Source organism: Poecile atricapillus, chromosome 1 (assembly GCF_030490865.1).
Source record: "Poecile atricapillus isolate bPoeAtr1 chromosome 1, bPoeAtr1.hap1, whole genome shotgun sequence".
In the NCBI taxonomy this organism is placed as follows: Eukaryota; Metazoa; Chordata; class Aves; order Passeriformes; family Paridae; genus Poecile; species Poecile atricapillus.
Window position 1 is genome coordinate 129,317,866 of NC_081249.1, and position 14,519 is coordinate 129,332,384.

Below are 14,519 nucleotides of genomic sequence, written 5' to 3' on the forward strand. Positions count from 1 at the left end.
GTCTTTGTACTGACATTTAATTTTACCTAAATAGTTTGGCCAGTGTTGTGGATACTTAGGACATGATGTGACAGCAGCAGAAGTCTAACATTTAGAAAAAAAACCAAACCTGTCTGGCAGAAAGTTTGGCAATTAGGATTTGAGTCTCCTTGTTGCAGAAACCATACCTGAAGACTTTTACCCATGCAGATATCATAGGGATAAGAACTTTCTTACCTGAAGGTTCCTGAAGAGTTCTTGCACAAATGTATATTTAATAAACGTGGAAATATTCTAGTCGTGATCAAATTGTAAACCAACAACTGGAGGGTTATCTCAGATTTTCATGACAGTGGCATTGACCTGCCATGCTTAGATCCGTCCAAAGCAAACTATTATAAGTTGTGTGGATTAGCCCAGTATGTTGCAAGACCCAACATTTTAGCCTATGTAGAAGAACCCTAAATAAAGTTACTGTCTAAGCTGGGTTAAATTTTATTATTTTAATACTATTTTTTGGACAAAAATCCTATCTGTGTTCTATTTCTCCAGGAGCACCCCACACATTAACATTAACAAATAGTTGGTGAGGAGCTAGTTTCTTGATGCAGTGTATGTCAAAGCCTTGATATTGGTAAAAAATTCTGTTAATATTATTTTTCAACAGAATTTGAGTAGCTTGTCTGTTTCAAGTTGCAGTGTTTTGCATTTCATTTTGTCGTGGCGCCCATAATACCCATACAGTTATGCTCCATCATTCTGCTTCCAGTGATGTGAGAAAGCCACATTCCATCTGAAGCACCAGTGCAAGCATAATGGATGTGATGGCAGCTTCAGCTGATGCTGTAAACTGTTTTTAGATGGGTGTTTTTATATAAAGAGTCTGTGTGAGGATAATTGAAGATACTTTATTTTTGTACCTGGTTAGCAGTAGATAAGCCATGTGCTTTGGAACATGTAATTTTCATCAATGGCTACTTAAAAACTCCAGTAGGCCTTTCACTTCTGTAAGATACACAATGAGAAATGCAGATTTACAGTGTTTTCAGTGATTTCAGTGTGCCTCAGACACATTGGTAGGAATGTGATTGAGAATTTTTTTATTACTAAAAAGCTACATTGATGGCTGTGTAATTGAAATGCTGCATTAGAAATACATGAAACTTCAAAGAGCAGACACTGAAGCTGAATTTAACTATTATCTCATTTGATTTACAATTTCACGCTTGAATTTTCACCAGCCTTTCAAAGTTGTCATGTGTTGAAATGCGTCAGAGTTGAATTGGACCTCATCTGATATTACTGATTTCTAGGATGACAGTGAAGATTTTGAGCATAATTTTCATAGTCAGTTGAGTTGCAGATGTTTTTTGCATATTTCCTCTTGCTCTTATTTTATTTTTTGCTATTACACAGTGAATTAGTGAATTAGAGTCTATACCTTTGTAATGATACAGACTTACCTATAAGTTTGTGAATATATGTAACTTCCATGTTGTCATAAACAGGGATTAGCTTAAAAATCATTGTAAAACTGTTGTGTGGGTGTTCAGGGTTTTTTAAGCTCTGGGATCCTTTCTTTAAGAGTGGTTTCCCCAGTGCAGCTGAAGAGGTATACTCTGGCACAAAAATACCTTAGGGAATACCCTAAGCAGGTATAACTGCTGAAGGCCATGCAGTCATGGACTGTTTTAGGTGGGAAGGGACCTTGAAGATCATCTCATTCTGACTCCCCTGCCATAGGCAGGGATACCTTCCACTATTCCAGGTCGCTCAGAGCCCCAGGTCAGCCTGGCCTTGAACACTTCCAGGGATGGAGCTGCAGGAAGCACCTGTGCAGTGTGGACACTGCTGTTGGGCAGCACTGGGCTTGCTCCAGGTGTGCTGCAGGTGCCCAGCTGTAACGCAGCCTGTGTTTCTGGGAAGTGATGGACAAAGTGACTTAGTGTCCATGTATCCAACAACCTGGGCATACTCCAAAACAGCAGAGGTTCTGCCTGGTGCACACCCACCCCTAAGACTTTAGGAACACTTATATAGAAGTGCTGTAGTCCTCTATTCTGAGAAGTTTCCCCCGCAGTACTCCACAGCCAAGTGGTAGAAACAAAAGCAATGTTTTTGGATGGGTGTTTGAAGCTGGAGTGGAAGATATACTTCCTTCCTAATTTTGAAGATTGGTTTTGCAATGATTGATAATTTAGTCCAAGGAATATTTACTACTAAGGCACTTGGGCACTTCTGAGAAGTTTCCCATTGACTGTTTATGAGGTAACTGGGGTCTTTGCATCCTTGGCAGTGCAGCTGCATCACAGGCAGCAGTAATGCTGTGATCAGCCTCCTCCATCCCCTCCCTCCCCAAGTTCTGGAGCTCACTTGTGTTTCACTAGCCAGTTCCAGATGCCAAAAAGCAGGTAACATCACATTCTCAACTAAAAAAATACAGTTTCCAGACGGCTTGGCTCATGGAATGAAATTAGCCTACATTTGGTAAAATGAGTACATTGTTGCATCCCAGCAAAAGCTGCTCCTGTGCAGACATTTGTGCAAATTTGGTAATTTGTGCAGAATTTACCTCATCAGTAAGCTTTCAGTCTCTAGTATTCCATACATCAGATTGTTTCTCTGGTATTCTTTTTCCTTAAGGAACAGGAGATTATATAATTGTATCTTAGTTCTGTGAAGCTGTATTTTAGCTTTGTGAAAGTATTGGTTGATGATTCAAAGATAACACATCTGAGATAAATTTGAAGCTTTGTAGTTGCATCTGGGCTTTATTGAAAGGGACAACAAAGACAAGGAAATTATAAATGTATAGTTGCATATGTACAATCTAGGATCATGTACTCAATACTGGTTTTCTGAAGCTAAGATGATATATATGGTCTAGATATAAGATATCATTGTGTTTACTATTCCATTTTATGTATTTTTCATGCTGTCTTCTTTTTTACAGACTTTTTGGTGGCAAGCCTAGTAAACAAGTTCCCATCACAACAGCTGAAAATATGAAAAACTCAGTAGTCATCTCCAACCCTCACGCTACCATGAACCAGCAGGGTAATCTTGACTCCCCATCTGGCAGTGGTGTGCTGAGCAGTGGGGGAAGCAGTCCTCTTTATGGTAAAAACACAGATCTCAACCAGTCTCCACTAGCTTCCAGCCCCAGTTCTGCACACTCGGCTCCTTCCAACAGTTTGACATGGGGTACCAACGCTAGTAGCTCTTCTGCAGTTAGCAAGGATGGCATTGGATACCAGTCTGTCAGCAGCCTTCACACCAGCTGCGAATCCATAGACATCTCCCTGAGCAGTGGAGGTGGGCTGAGCCATAACTCCTCCAGTGGCTTGATTCAAGCCTCCAAGGATGATTCTCTGACTCCCTTCATCCGAACCAACAGTGTTAAGACTACGTTGTCTGAAAGGTTTGTGGGTTTTTCTCATGTTTCCATATATTTGTATCTCAAGTGGGAATGAAGCCCTGCCAGCAGTAGCCAGCACTGCAGACAGAGATCAAGTAATGCCTTTTACCAGATAATGCACATAACTCTAGGACTAGAACATAAAGATAAGTTATTTCAGGAGAAGAGCAGGAGGATGGGTTCAGATGAGGTTTTTAATTTGCTGTGACAGCCAATGTGACAGCTTGTTTTTGCTGCCAGATGGTACCTAATACTTGAATTTTGCATCATTGGTTATCTTTCCAAAGATCTTCTGTTAACTGAGCTGATAGCCTCCAAATTTTGATTTGAAAAGTCAACTGTTTCCTGTTAAACTTTTTGATTATAGAATTTGACAACTTTCAAACTGGAGGTGATGCTGAAAAGACAAGTCCCCATCTCCATAGTCACTTGATCCCTTCTCATCCTCTCCCTGCTGCCTTATCCCATCTCCAATTGCTCCCTACAATATTTTAGCACAAGCATTCCTGTGAATGCGTGGTGAATCCTATTAGAAGCTGGATCCAAGTGAAAAACAATCAGCTGAATTGTATTTCAGACTGATCAGTTCCCCAGCTCTGTATACGATGAGATTCACTGGTACCTGTGTGGACACAGGGTAGGACCTGAGAGGAGGCTGAGCAGGGAGGAGGGAACAGGGCTCTTCCAGCATCAGAGCTGCATTGGTGGCACACTGAGCTGACACTGGGGTGAACTCGGCAATGGTCTCTGAGGGACCCCTTGTAGATGGCAGTAGAACCCTTCCAAGCGCTGGAAATCAGCTATATCCTGATGTATAGTGATGAGTTCAGGTATCAAGATTTTTGTAGCTGTGTCTCAGTGGAGGAAATTGCACCTGAATGTAATGTTCTGACAGTTTGGGGTTCTGATTGTGTTTTATTGTAACGCCTTTTTGTTCTCTCATCTTTTCATTCTAATACTCCTTCTCTTGTTTTCTGTCTTGTTGAACTGCTCTTTCCAGCCCTCTTTCTTCCCCTGCTGCTAGCCCCAAATTCTGCCGAAATACTTTGCCCAGGAGACAGGACAGGTAATGCTGTCTCAGGACAGTAGTACACTCAAGGCTGTAGGTTTTGTTTCCCAGCTCAGTGAAGCAAATTGTTTTGTGCCAGGCTGTGCTCAGTTGAGTGCTCTGCTGTGTTCATCATCCAGGTGTGAACTGACACAAAGACATGCCAGTGAGAGTCCCTGTAAACAGCCATCTACCCACCCAAATCAATCTGGAGAGGGGCATGCAGCACAGGTGGCATGTTTTTGGTGTTGCTGTTGTTTCTGAGAATGTCCTTTGGTTTGGGGGTGTATTTTTAACCCACCCTTCGTATCTTTCCAAAAGGCAATTTGTAAATCATGCCCTTTTTTTTCTCCCTTACAAATATAAACTCTCACTAGCATTTCAGCATTCCTCTGGCATGCTGCTTTTCTCACTGCCTTTCTGGCCTGTCCTTTTTGTCGTGAAGTCCCTTTGTCATTCAGTGTCATCAGTCTCTTACTGCAGCTTGGCTCATGAGTGTTTTCCAAGTACTTAGGTAAATTCATCCTTGTACAAATGAATGCTAAAGTTAGGAAAAGATGACACAAATCTAAACATTCCAGCTCACTTTTGCTCACTGATGTATACTGTAACTTAGCTATAAGGGTTGTCATTTAATTAATTTACTTAAGCATGGGGATATTTTTTAAAAAAACAAATTAACAGGCTCTGCTCATCAGTTGTAAAAACATAAGCAGAAATAGCTGAGCTTTGGGTGACTGATTGGTCCGTTTTACTTTGCTAATGGAACTTAGGCTAAGATTTGGAAATTTAAAGTCTGGGCTCAATACCTCTGTACATTCCCTAAATGGTGTCTGCTGAAAGAAATGATGGGACGGTGGTTTGGACTTGAAGATTCCCATTGGGTTTTACCAACAGCCTACTGAAAAGCCTATTTTTAAAACGCCCATTTGATGTTTAAAGAGCCATTTTTGTTCACTGTGGGTAGGAGAAGCAGTGAAATGATGTTGTGAACAGATGTCGTGCATTGGCATGGTACCAGCTGCATGTTTGTGCAACCCCCCACCTGGGTGAGGAGGTCTGTGCATGTTTCTGTAGGGAGGCCCCAGCACCTTTTCCTCTGAAAAGGTGATTCAGATGTTTGTACGTCCTTCGTCCTGATCTTATTCCTTCCCTTTTGTTCTTCTCTGAAGTTCTTTTCTTTTAACTTTCCTGCAGTGACCCACATCTTGATAGGAACACTTTGCCTAAGAAGGGACTCAGGTATTGGTGTTTCCACATGGTTTAACATCTTCTGTGGTGCCTTTGGAATTTGCTTTGTGTTTCTGTTGTGGCTGGTGGTGATGGTCGCAGTTTGCAAGAGGTGGCAACAGTACTCTTTCTTTTTTCCTTCTTGCTTTCTTGCTTTCTTGCTGTCTTGCTTTCCTTCAATCCTCAAAGAAAGCCATTGACAACTATGCTTTTTTCATCCAATGGCCTCTCTGCTTGAGCAAGAACTGTGTCTTTTGCTGGCTTAATTGCTGAAAAGCATCTTGAACCATACCTGGCCTTGATTTAAAAACAATGATGTTGCTGTTTCTGTGGCTGTTACTTGGAATGACCCAAGATTGTTTTTTAACCCTGGGAACCTTGGTGTTGTTCTATAAATAGAAAAGATTTACAAGATCATGCCAAACCTTTCAGGATGAAATTGGATATATTAATTTAAAAAAATAAAACAACAACTTGCCTAAATCTATAGGGCATAGAAAATTCTCATAGAAAATAACAAAAAAAAAAAAAAATCAAATTAACTTTCAGGAGTTATCTTCTCACATATTTTGTACATCTGTAAAGCAGTGAATTTACAATATACTTTTTTTTTTCCCCATTGATACAAGCAATTCTAACCAGAATTACTGTTGGCTATGTTAATTAAATGCTTTATGTGTTAGAGAATTTACAGAAGGTATCTTTGACAATTTAGGAAATTGCAGCTTCTGAATTGCTTAATGCAGCTTCTGGGATCACTGCCTTGGAGCTGCAGCTGTGATTTTTTTTCTGTGCTATGCATCTTGTTCTTCACAGCAGCCTTGTCCCATGAAGCTGAGTACTAAAAGCCTTTCTTAAATTGGCAATTTGTTTTAATGTTTCTATGGTCCTCAAGTATGTCTCTAATAAATACTCTCTTCTAAGACCAAAACATTTGAGTGCTGAAGAGGTAGGTGTTAATGCTGAGAACAAAAATAAATCTGTAGTGTGTTAAAGTAACATGGCTATTTAAAGCCCCTTTCTAAATAAACTGATTTATATGCAAAGTTTAAGAGATGCAGATTGTCAGGGACTGCTGCTGAAGTATTGAGGCATAAGCAGAAGCATGAATGTATTTTTTGGAACAGTTTGACTTTTTAAATTATTGCAGTGTTTCCACTGATTTAAAATAGTCTTAATAAGTGATGTCTTACTGCTGTAGGGTATTTACTTGAAGGGAATTAAATTAATTAAATAGATAATATCAGCAAATAATAGGCTCTAAGTTTTTGGAAGTAGAGCTAGTAATTCATAAGTATTTGTTGAAAGGCGATGGCATAGCCCAAGACAGACACTGAATTCCATCAGCAGACAAGTGTTTCCATGATGCTCTGGCTGTTGATACCTGTACTCTATCATGAGCTCACATAACACCTGTCCTGATATACCTATTTTTCACACATATACACAATAAATCAAGCTTAAGCTGAATAGTGGGTGTTTTGCCACTGATGTTGGCATAGACCATGTTTCCGCTATTTTTATTACCTTCAGAAAAGACTAAACATAATCTCCTTTATGATGTTTTAATGCTGTTAGGTTTGAACTAAGTAGGATACACCTCCACAGGCCTTATATTAATGTCTCTGGCATATGAAATACTGGGTCACAGCTTGTTGAAAAAAATCCTGATAATGGTTTGGTTGACTTGAATTTGGTTATAATATCACAAAAAGTCAGCTAAGATTATTGATGTACCAAAATATTTAAATAGTGCTAGAATTTTGGCATAACTTGGGGAAAGGGTTTCCAAGTTGCAGTTTTATTTTTAAATCATATGATGTAGCACACACTACATATTATCCTACAGTGCTACTCTGCACAACTTCTACCTGTAACATTTGGTTCACTCTGGTTTGGTTACACCTGAAGCCGTAGGAAAGTTTGTGGTTTGGTTTTTCCCCCCAGAGACAGAGGTGAAATTATTTAGGAACATGTTGGAAGAGCTTGGAGCAGCTCCTTAATTAAGAATTCTATTTGGTTTATATTATTTTATCCTTTAATTTCATATGAGGATTCTTCCATTTTTCTTTTTCTTTCTCTCCCACCCCAAGCCTTGTGACATTTCATGGTTGGTTTGGTTTTTTTAAAACGAGAAAGTCTAATAAATATCAAAGTTCATAGTGAAAAACCTGTTTGTTTTTGCAGGTATGCTCCATCCTCCCAGCTCCGTAGTCAAGAGGATGCAAAGGAATGGCTCCGGTCCCATTCAGCAGGAGGACTGCAGGACACTGCTACCAATTCTCCATTTTCATCTGGATCCAGCATAACATCACCCTCTGGAACTAGATTTAACTTCTCGCAGCTTGGTGAATAATTATCTGTTTGAATAATCACGGCAATGCATTGTATGTCCTGAAAACAGCATGTTACACAAGATAATTTTCTTTCAGCTGCTCCAAGGCCCACATTGAACCTGAGGAGGCACCTTCATTGAAATGAGTGTGACTAATTAGCATTATCTTGTATGCCCAAAGGTGCCATACTGTCAGTAACTTTGAAACTGCTTCTCTGGGAGTAATCAGATTCCTTAATATAAATCGTGAGCTTTATAAAATATTCAGTAGAGCTGTCAGTTAATATCACATATTAGGGGTGCTTCGAGCACATAAGATGTTGCCTGCTGTACAGTAATAATTCTCTAAAATCCAAGCATTTTACATACTGTATATGCCAGTCTCATCAGTCTGGAATTTTCTTTCTTTTTCAAGTGGCTTGTTGGAAAATTGCATGAAGCTCAATCAAGCAATGTATAAAAGTCAGGGGAGTTTCAAGTCAGAAAAACTGCCATTCCTTCACTCAGTCTCATTTATAAACATATTTTAAATGAAGGAAACAATAAAAGCTGATTGGCAGGATCCATTGGCAGGAAGCATTGCAGGTTTTAGCTGACTGTATCAGCAGTTGAAATAATCTGATTTAAAGTGCTAGTGATGCTCATCTCTGGTGGGCTGGTTAAATACGACTTAGTTGCTTTGCAATTTCTTCAGATTTGTGAATTTTGTCTTTAAGTAACATTTGGAAAGAAAGCGCCTCTTTGTTTATGACTTTCAGAATCCTCTCCATAGTAATAATTATTATTTAAAATAATTATATTGTTTATGATAACTTATATATAACTAGTTTATATATAATAATTATGTGCAAAATAGTTAAGCTTGTACTTGTGAACTTCTTGTGTGACTTTGGAGCAGATTGCACCATCACTTACTTCTAGTGTAGTCTTGATTTGTGGTAATGACATTCTAGAGCCTTTCTTTGATTGTTCTGGAAAGAAACACATTCAGTAAGTGGCTTTAAATAAATTGACACTTAGCAAAATTTCAGCTGAATAAACACATAGCGTGGCTACATTTCCAACAGCTAGCAAACTGTCAGGAAGGTTCATGAAATTTTTAAAAAAAAGTAATCAAAAAGTGTTGTCATAGGCCCAAAAATATAACTCTTTATGTGGAGTTTTGGAAATTATTTATATTAGCTTCAAAAGCTATTTGGCCACAAACAGCAATGAATAAAAAAAAAACAAAAAGAAAATGTTTTTCTATGTTCTTAAGAAGAGAGCTTAGAGATTTTGGAGTTAAGAGGGGTCATTGGATTTAAAAGGAAATGATGATAGGAAAGTTGAGCACCTGTAAACTGAATTATCGTGTCTTCTACAATAGTCTGTATCAGTTGATGGTCTATATAGAAACAGGTAATGACAGCACACTACGAGGAACCTGCCCAGATGAACAGTGATTTTGTTCTCTTTTTTTACCTGCAAAACAACAAATTCTTAGTAAATAATAGGCATAATTTTAGCAGAAAAGTTCTTTCAAGAAATGCAAGATTGGAGTACTTTTAACACTGGCTGGGAGAATATTTGCTTTCAAAGCAAAACTAATATTTTACAGTTCTCAGGACATCATAGTGGAAGGAAAGTTCTGAAATATACAACTATTAGGAAATTAAAGCTCTTTACATTTGTAACTAAAATACATAGAAAAATGTAATTTTCTTAGAGCTTGAAGGCTTTGAAGAAGGTAAGTCCTGCTCTGTATAGACAAAATACTACAGCTTTTGTAGAAGAACAGTTCCAAATTAAATGAAGGGTTAATTAGCTCATGCCTGGGAGGTGTTAGTGAGGTGACTGAGCTTGTTTGTGGAAGCACGGACATATCACCCAGTGTTTAAAATGACCTCATTTTACTTGAGTTTTTACATTCACTAGCCTAGTTTTTTTACCTCTTACTTGAAAAACAATGAAGCCTGGAGAAGATGATATCAAAACTTTGTGTCTTAAAGTAGGGGGGGAAAAGTTTACTGGTAGTTGCACCAAAAAAAAAAAAAAAGTACGGAAATCTGTGGTTCCTGGAGTAACTGTGTGTTTGTTGCTGGCTTTGCAGCAAGCCCCACAAGTGCAGCGCAGATGAGCCTGTCCAACCCCAGCATGCTGCGCACTCACAGCCTGTCCAACGCAGATGGGCCCTACGACCCCTATGGCGACACACGCCTCCGCAACAGCTCCATGTCCCTGGATGAGAAGAGCCGCACCATGAGCCGCTCCGGCTCCTTCCGCGATGGCTTCGAGGAGGGTCAGTAAAGTCCCGTGGTGCTAGGAACGCTCTAAGAGTGGTGTTCTCACAGGAACTCAGCGCTTTTCAGTTCAAACACAGCTTTCTCAGCTCTCAGTGTTAGGTAAAACCATAGTCCATGTCATGGTTGTTCTGATTGTAGAATCAGTGTTGGAAGAGACCCACAAGGATCATCAAATCTAGCTCCTGGCCCTGCCCAGGATGCCCCAACAATCACACCATGTGCCCAAGAGCATTGTCCAAACATTCCTAAAACTCTGCCAGTTTTGTTGCTGTGACCACCTCTCTGGGGAGCCTGCTCCAGTGGCCCATCACCCTTTGGGGGTGATTTTCCTGATGTCCAAACGAAACCTCCCCTGACATAACTTCAGGACATTCTCTCAGGTCCTATCACTTGTCACTAGAGAGAATGATGATGTTTATTCAATGTTTGTTTTGGTTAGACACAGGAAATAAGTATTGTACCTAGACCTTGACTTTTCAAGAAATGGCTTAAACATATCCTGTGCTTCAATTTTAGTGCTCTCAGAATGACTAATTCATGCTTAGAGTCAGCCTTTTAGTGTTTCTTCAATAGGGGTATTCTGAACTTGCACCTCCACAGTTCTGCTTATAGCATAGATAACTGATACCAGTTGGACTGTTTCTATCCCAGTAATTTTTCCAGTATTTAATCTGTACTCAAATTGTCTTTACTTTTCATTTCTGTTGAATGTCCTGGCTTGATACAATAGATCTTCCAAAGAAAAGAATTGAGTAGTTCTTCGAAACATCTAGGTTTGTGTTTTTAGTGCTTCATCATCTTTTCAAATATAACCACACCTGATAAAAAGAACCCATGTAAATATAATTTTAAAAAGCATTTACCTTTAAATGAATATTTAGTTTGGTTGCTCCTGATCAGGCATCCCTGTGGCTGTAGCAGGAGTGGCTGTGAGCACACATTAAAATCCTCAAGTATTGCACTTACGAAAAGTCAAGCATGGAGTGGTTCATAGGAAACTCTTTCAACATTAACTCTTTGAGTCTTAAATATCCTTTCTGGCAAGTGTTTGGGGCTTGGTTGTACTTTACAGGCCACACAGGCCTTTGATGACTCTTTCCTCTGCTTCTGAAGACCTGCACTACTCAGCACCATTAATACCAGTGTCCCATGGTTGCTGCTTCCCAAGAGCCAGGTGTGCACAGGACCCACACTTCAGTGCTTGCAGAAGCATTTGTGAGCCACAAAGTGCCCTCCTGGAGATTCTGGTTACCCCATGATGTTTTTATGCCATTGGAAGAGGTAGAAAACATTGGATATGGCTCTGGAAAGATTAATTAATTAATTGGTTATTGAATTTAGTCAATCTGACATCAGTATATTAAACTGTATTTTAGAGGTCTGTGGCTGAGGATTTTCATTAGGGGTTGAAAATTATTAGAATAATGCTGTAGGGCTAAAAGCTGGGTCATTGCAGGAATTAACCTTTCTTTGCTCTCAGAAGGCTGAATGATCATAAACAGTCAAAGACTGCCAGGTGCTCAGTCAGTCAAGTTCCATACTGTGATGAAGTCATGCTCTTACTAAATTGTCCTCTAATATAAACCGTAAAGGAATTTGAATCACTGCATCTGTGTCACACTTCAGTGATTTACTGAAAGAGCTACTGCAGCAAAAACTTACTTCGGTTTTATTGAAGACATCCTCCAAAAAATTGTAGCCTTAGTCTTTTAACTGTGCTGAAGATTGCAGCAAATCCATTTTGGCACATTGGAGGTTAAACTCTTCCTTGTAGTTCAGCAATTCTTGTCCAGCAGAGAGCAGAGAGGCTAGTTTGGATAAACATTTAATAAATATTGCATGTCTGAATATTGCATATTGAATGGTTTATGCCATTAAAAGAAAAGGAGAAAAGGAAAATTTGAAAATAATTAGGTGAAATGTTCTATTAAGCGCTTTCTATTGATTTGGAAAAAAGTAATGGAAATGAAGTCCAAGAAATATCCACTAAGTTATGGACTTCAAAGTGGTTGGAAAATACCACTTTTGTATCTGAGGAATGAATTTGACCCAACAGTGGACATTCTGAAGATCCCTTTCAGATTTTCTTCTATTTTTCACACCTAAAAGGATAATAATATTTTACCAGATGGATTGAATGTTTAGGTGTAGTCTCTGTACTTTTGTCTTGAGGGGAAAGGTCTTCTATCACTTCCCTGGCTGTAGAAAAGGCAGGAGTCACCTGCTTATTAGCTCCTGCTTATTTCTTAGGGAATCACAAGATCTAAGTGATCAAGTGTTTCTAAATATAGTAGAGATTTACCTTCACCTTGAGAGAATAGATTAAAAAAAAACTATAGAAATTTAAATTTGTGGTTAATGAACAAATTGATTTTATACAATCATTGAGTGTCAATGAAGCATAAATCCAGGTCTTAAATGAAGCTTTCTTAATTATTTCCTAGCACATAAGATAACGAGATATTTGTTTCTCATTAACTTCAGCAGGGCCAGGATTTATTCTTTAAAGCCTTTTTTTCTCTTGTCTTTGGGTGTGAAGTGCAGTCATGTTCTCTCACGGAATAGCATGTAGGTGGGGAGGTTGGTCAATCTTGCAGTACATAACTCTTGTGACAGACAGGGTTCAGGGCGGTGAAAATGCCAGCAGGAACAGCTTTCAAACTCTCCAGAACTGCATGGGGAAAAAATATAGCATAAAAATTGCATGGTCTCTTGGCTCTCCAGTTTCCCCACTCCCCCAGCCAACAGTCTTCCCCAGGAGCTGAGCTACCACTGGCTCCACCCTGATACTTCAGCCTCCAAGAGACAAAAAAAAATTAAGTCCATTATCATTGGGATATAAATTGTTATTCCTTTTGGTGCTACTGACTGCATGTAACACCAGTTCTTCTTTCTGCTTTCTGGGCAGATGATCATGGCTAGGAGCCTTTCTTTTCTAAAAATTATACATGCTTGCCTGTGCATTTACAGTGCTTTAAAATAATAGCTCCAGACCAATTTGGGTTTGTAGCCTGCGTGCAGATGCATGCTGGCTGCAAAAAACAGGAATTGTATCAAGAGCCTGCCTTCAGGCCCCTAATTAAATAGCCTTCAAGTAGCCATCTGCAGATACATTAAAAAGAAATTGCACAAATATATTAACTCCTTAGTTTTCCTTGAAATGAGACATCTGAAATGATGCACAGGATCAAACGATGCATGTGAGTCACCATTCATGGAGGAATTTAAGAGCCATGCAGATGTGGCACTCAGGGACATAGTTTAGTGATCACCTTGGCAGTGCTGGATTAATGGTTGGGCTGGATAATCTCAGATGTCTTTTCCAGCCTAAATAAATCTATGGTTCTATGTGATGGTGATGTTTCACAAGGCAAGAGTAGGATTCCCAGAGTCATATGTTGTTTCCCTTTTTTTCTCATTTTGAGTCTTCTCTCCTGTATTAAAGTCCCAATGTGTTCTTAAAAATTCTAGCTGATTCTAACTCAAAGATGTGTGTGACCAAGGCCATGGTAAAGGTTTCTGTTTCCTCTCTGTCCAGCTGGTAGGGCTCTTTTTTGGTTACATCTCTTTTAGGAAAAGAATTCAACAAGGAAAAATATAGGGAGGCAGACCAGAAAATAATATATTCCTTGTATGGGTCCATTTGTGGCCTTGTGCAATATTTCTTTACTTTGGGCATTCCATCTTGAAAATGTTAAAGGGAAAATGCAAGTAGAGAAAAGTGAGAAGGAGATCTTAAGCACAGAACATCTATTATACAAAATCAAAATAGAAATCTTAAGCTTGGAAAATGATGGCTGAAGGGATGTGTGTTGAATTTGGTTTGTTGTTGAGATTGGTTATCCATTCCTTCTCTTAGCACAGTGGCATGGAGGCACTCAAAGAACTTACTCATTCAGCAGCAGGTCTAAAACAACTGCAAAGAATTACATTTCTGCACACAAGGGAATTTTTCATTACAGACAAAATGTATCAGTGGGTTCAGTAGCAGTTAAGTGAGTTAATGGTAGAGAAGTCACAACAGGCAAAATAATGGTCTGACTGCAGTTTCCATCCCTGGAATTTCCATCTTTGCTGATTCCCAGAAGGTGCAAAGATGTACCTGGGGAATAATCACTGTGTATCTGTCTCTTTTCATTCTTTTCAGTAAACATGAGCTGTGGTTGCACCCAAGGTTGTAACACACCATTAGACAGAGCCTGGCTCTGACTCACACCACTTATTTTT

The 14,519-nt window shown here is 39.2% G+C and overlaps 1 protein-coding gene across 2 annotated transcripts in view; it reads left to right on the plus strand.

Moving 5' to 3' along the window:
* Positions 1-14,519, plus strand: part of NAV2 (neuron navigator 2) — a 209,604-nt gene that overhangs the window by 167,287 nt on the left and 27,798 nt on the right. For both annotated transcript variants that reach the window (XM_058848472.1, XM_058848480.1), the window contains 5 exons: positions 2,933-3,400; positions 4,398-4,463; positions 5,643-5,687; positions 7,863-8,023; positions 10,100-10,288. In XM_058848472.1, the coding sequence (XP_058704455.1) occupies positions 2,933-3,400; positions 4,398-4,463; positions 5,643-5,687; positions 7,863-8,023; positions 10,100-10,288 (929 nt within the window). The remainder of the gene's footprint in view (positions 1-2,932; positions 3,401-4,397; positions 4,464-5,642; positions 5,688-7,862; positions 8,024-10,099; positions 10,289-14,519) is intronic.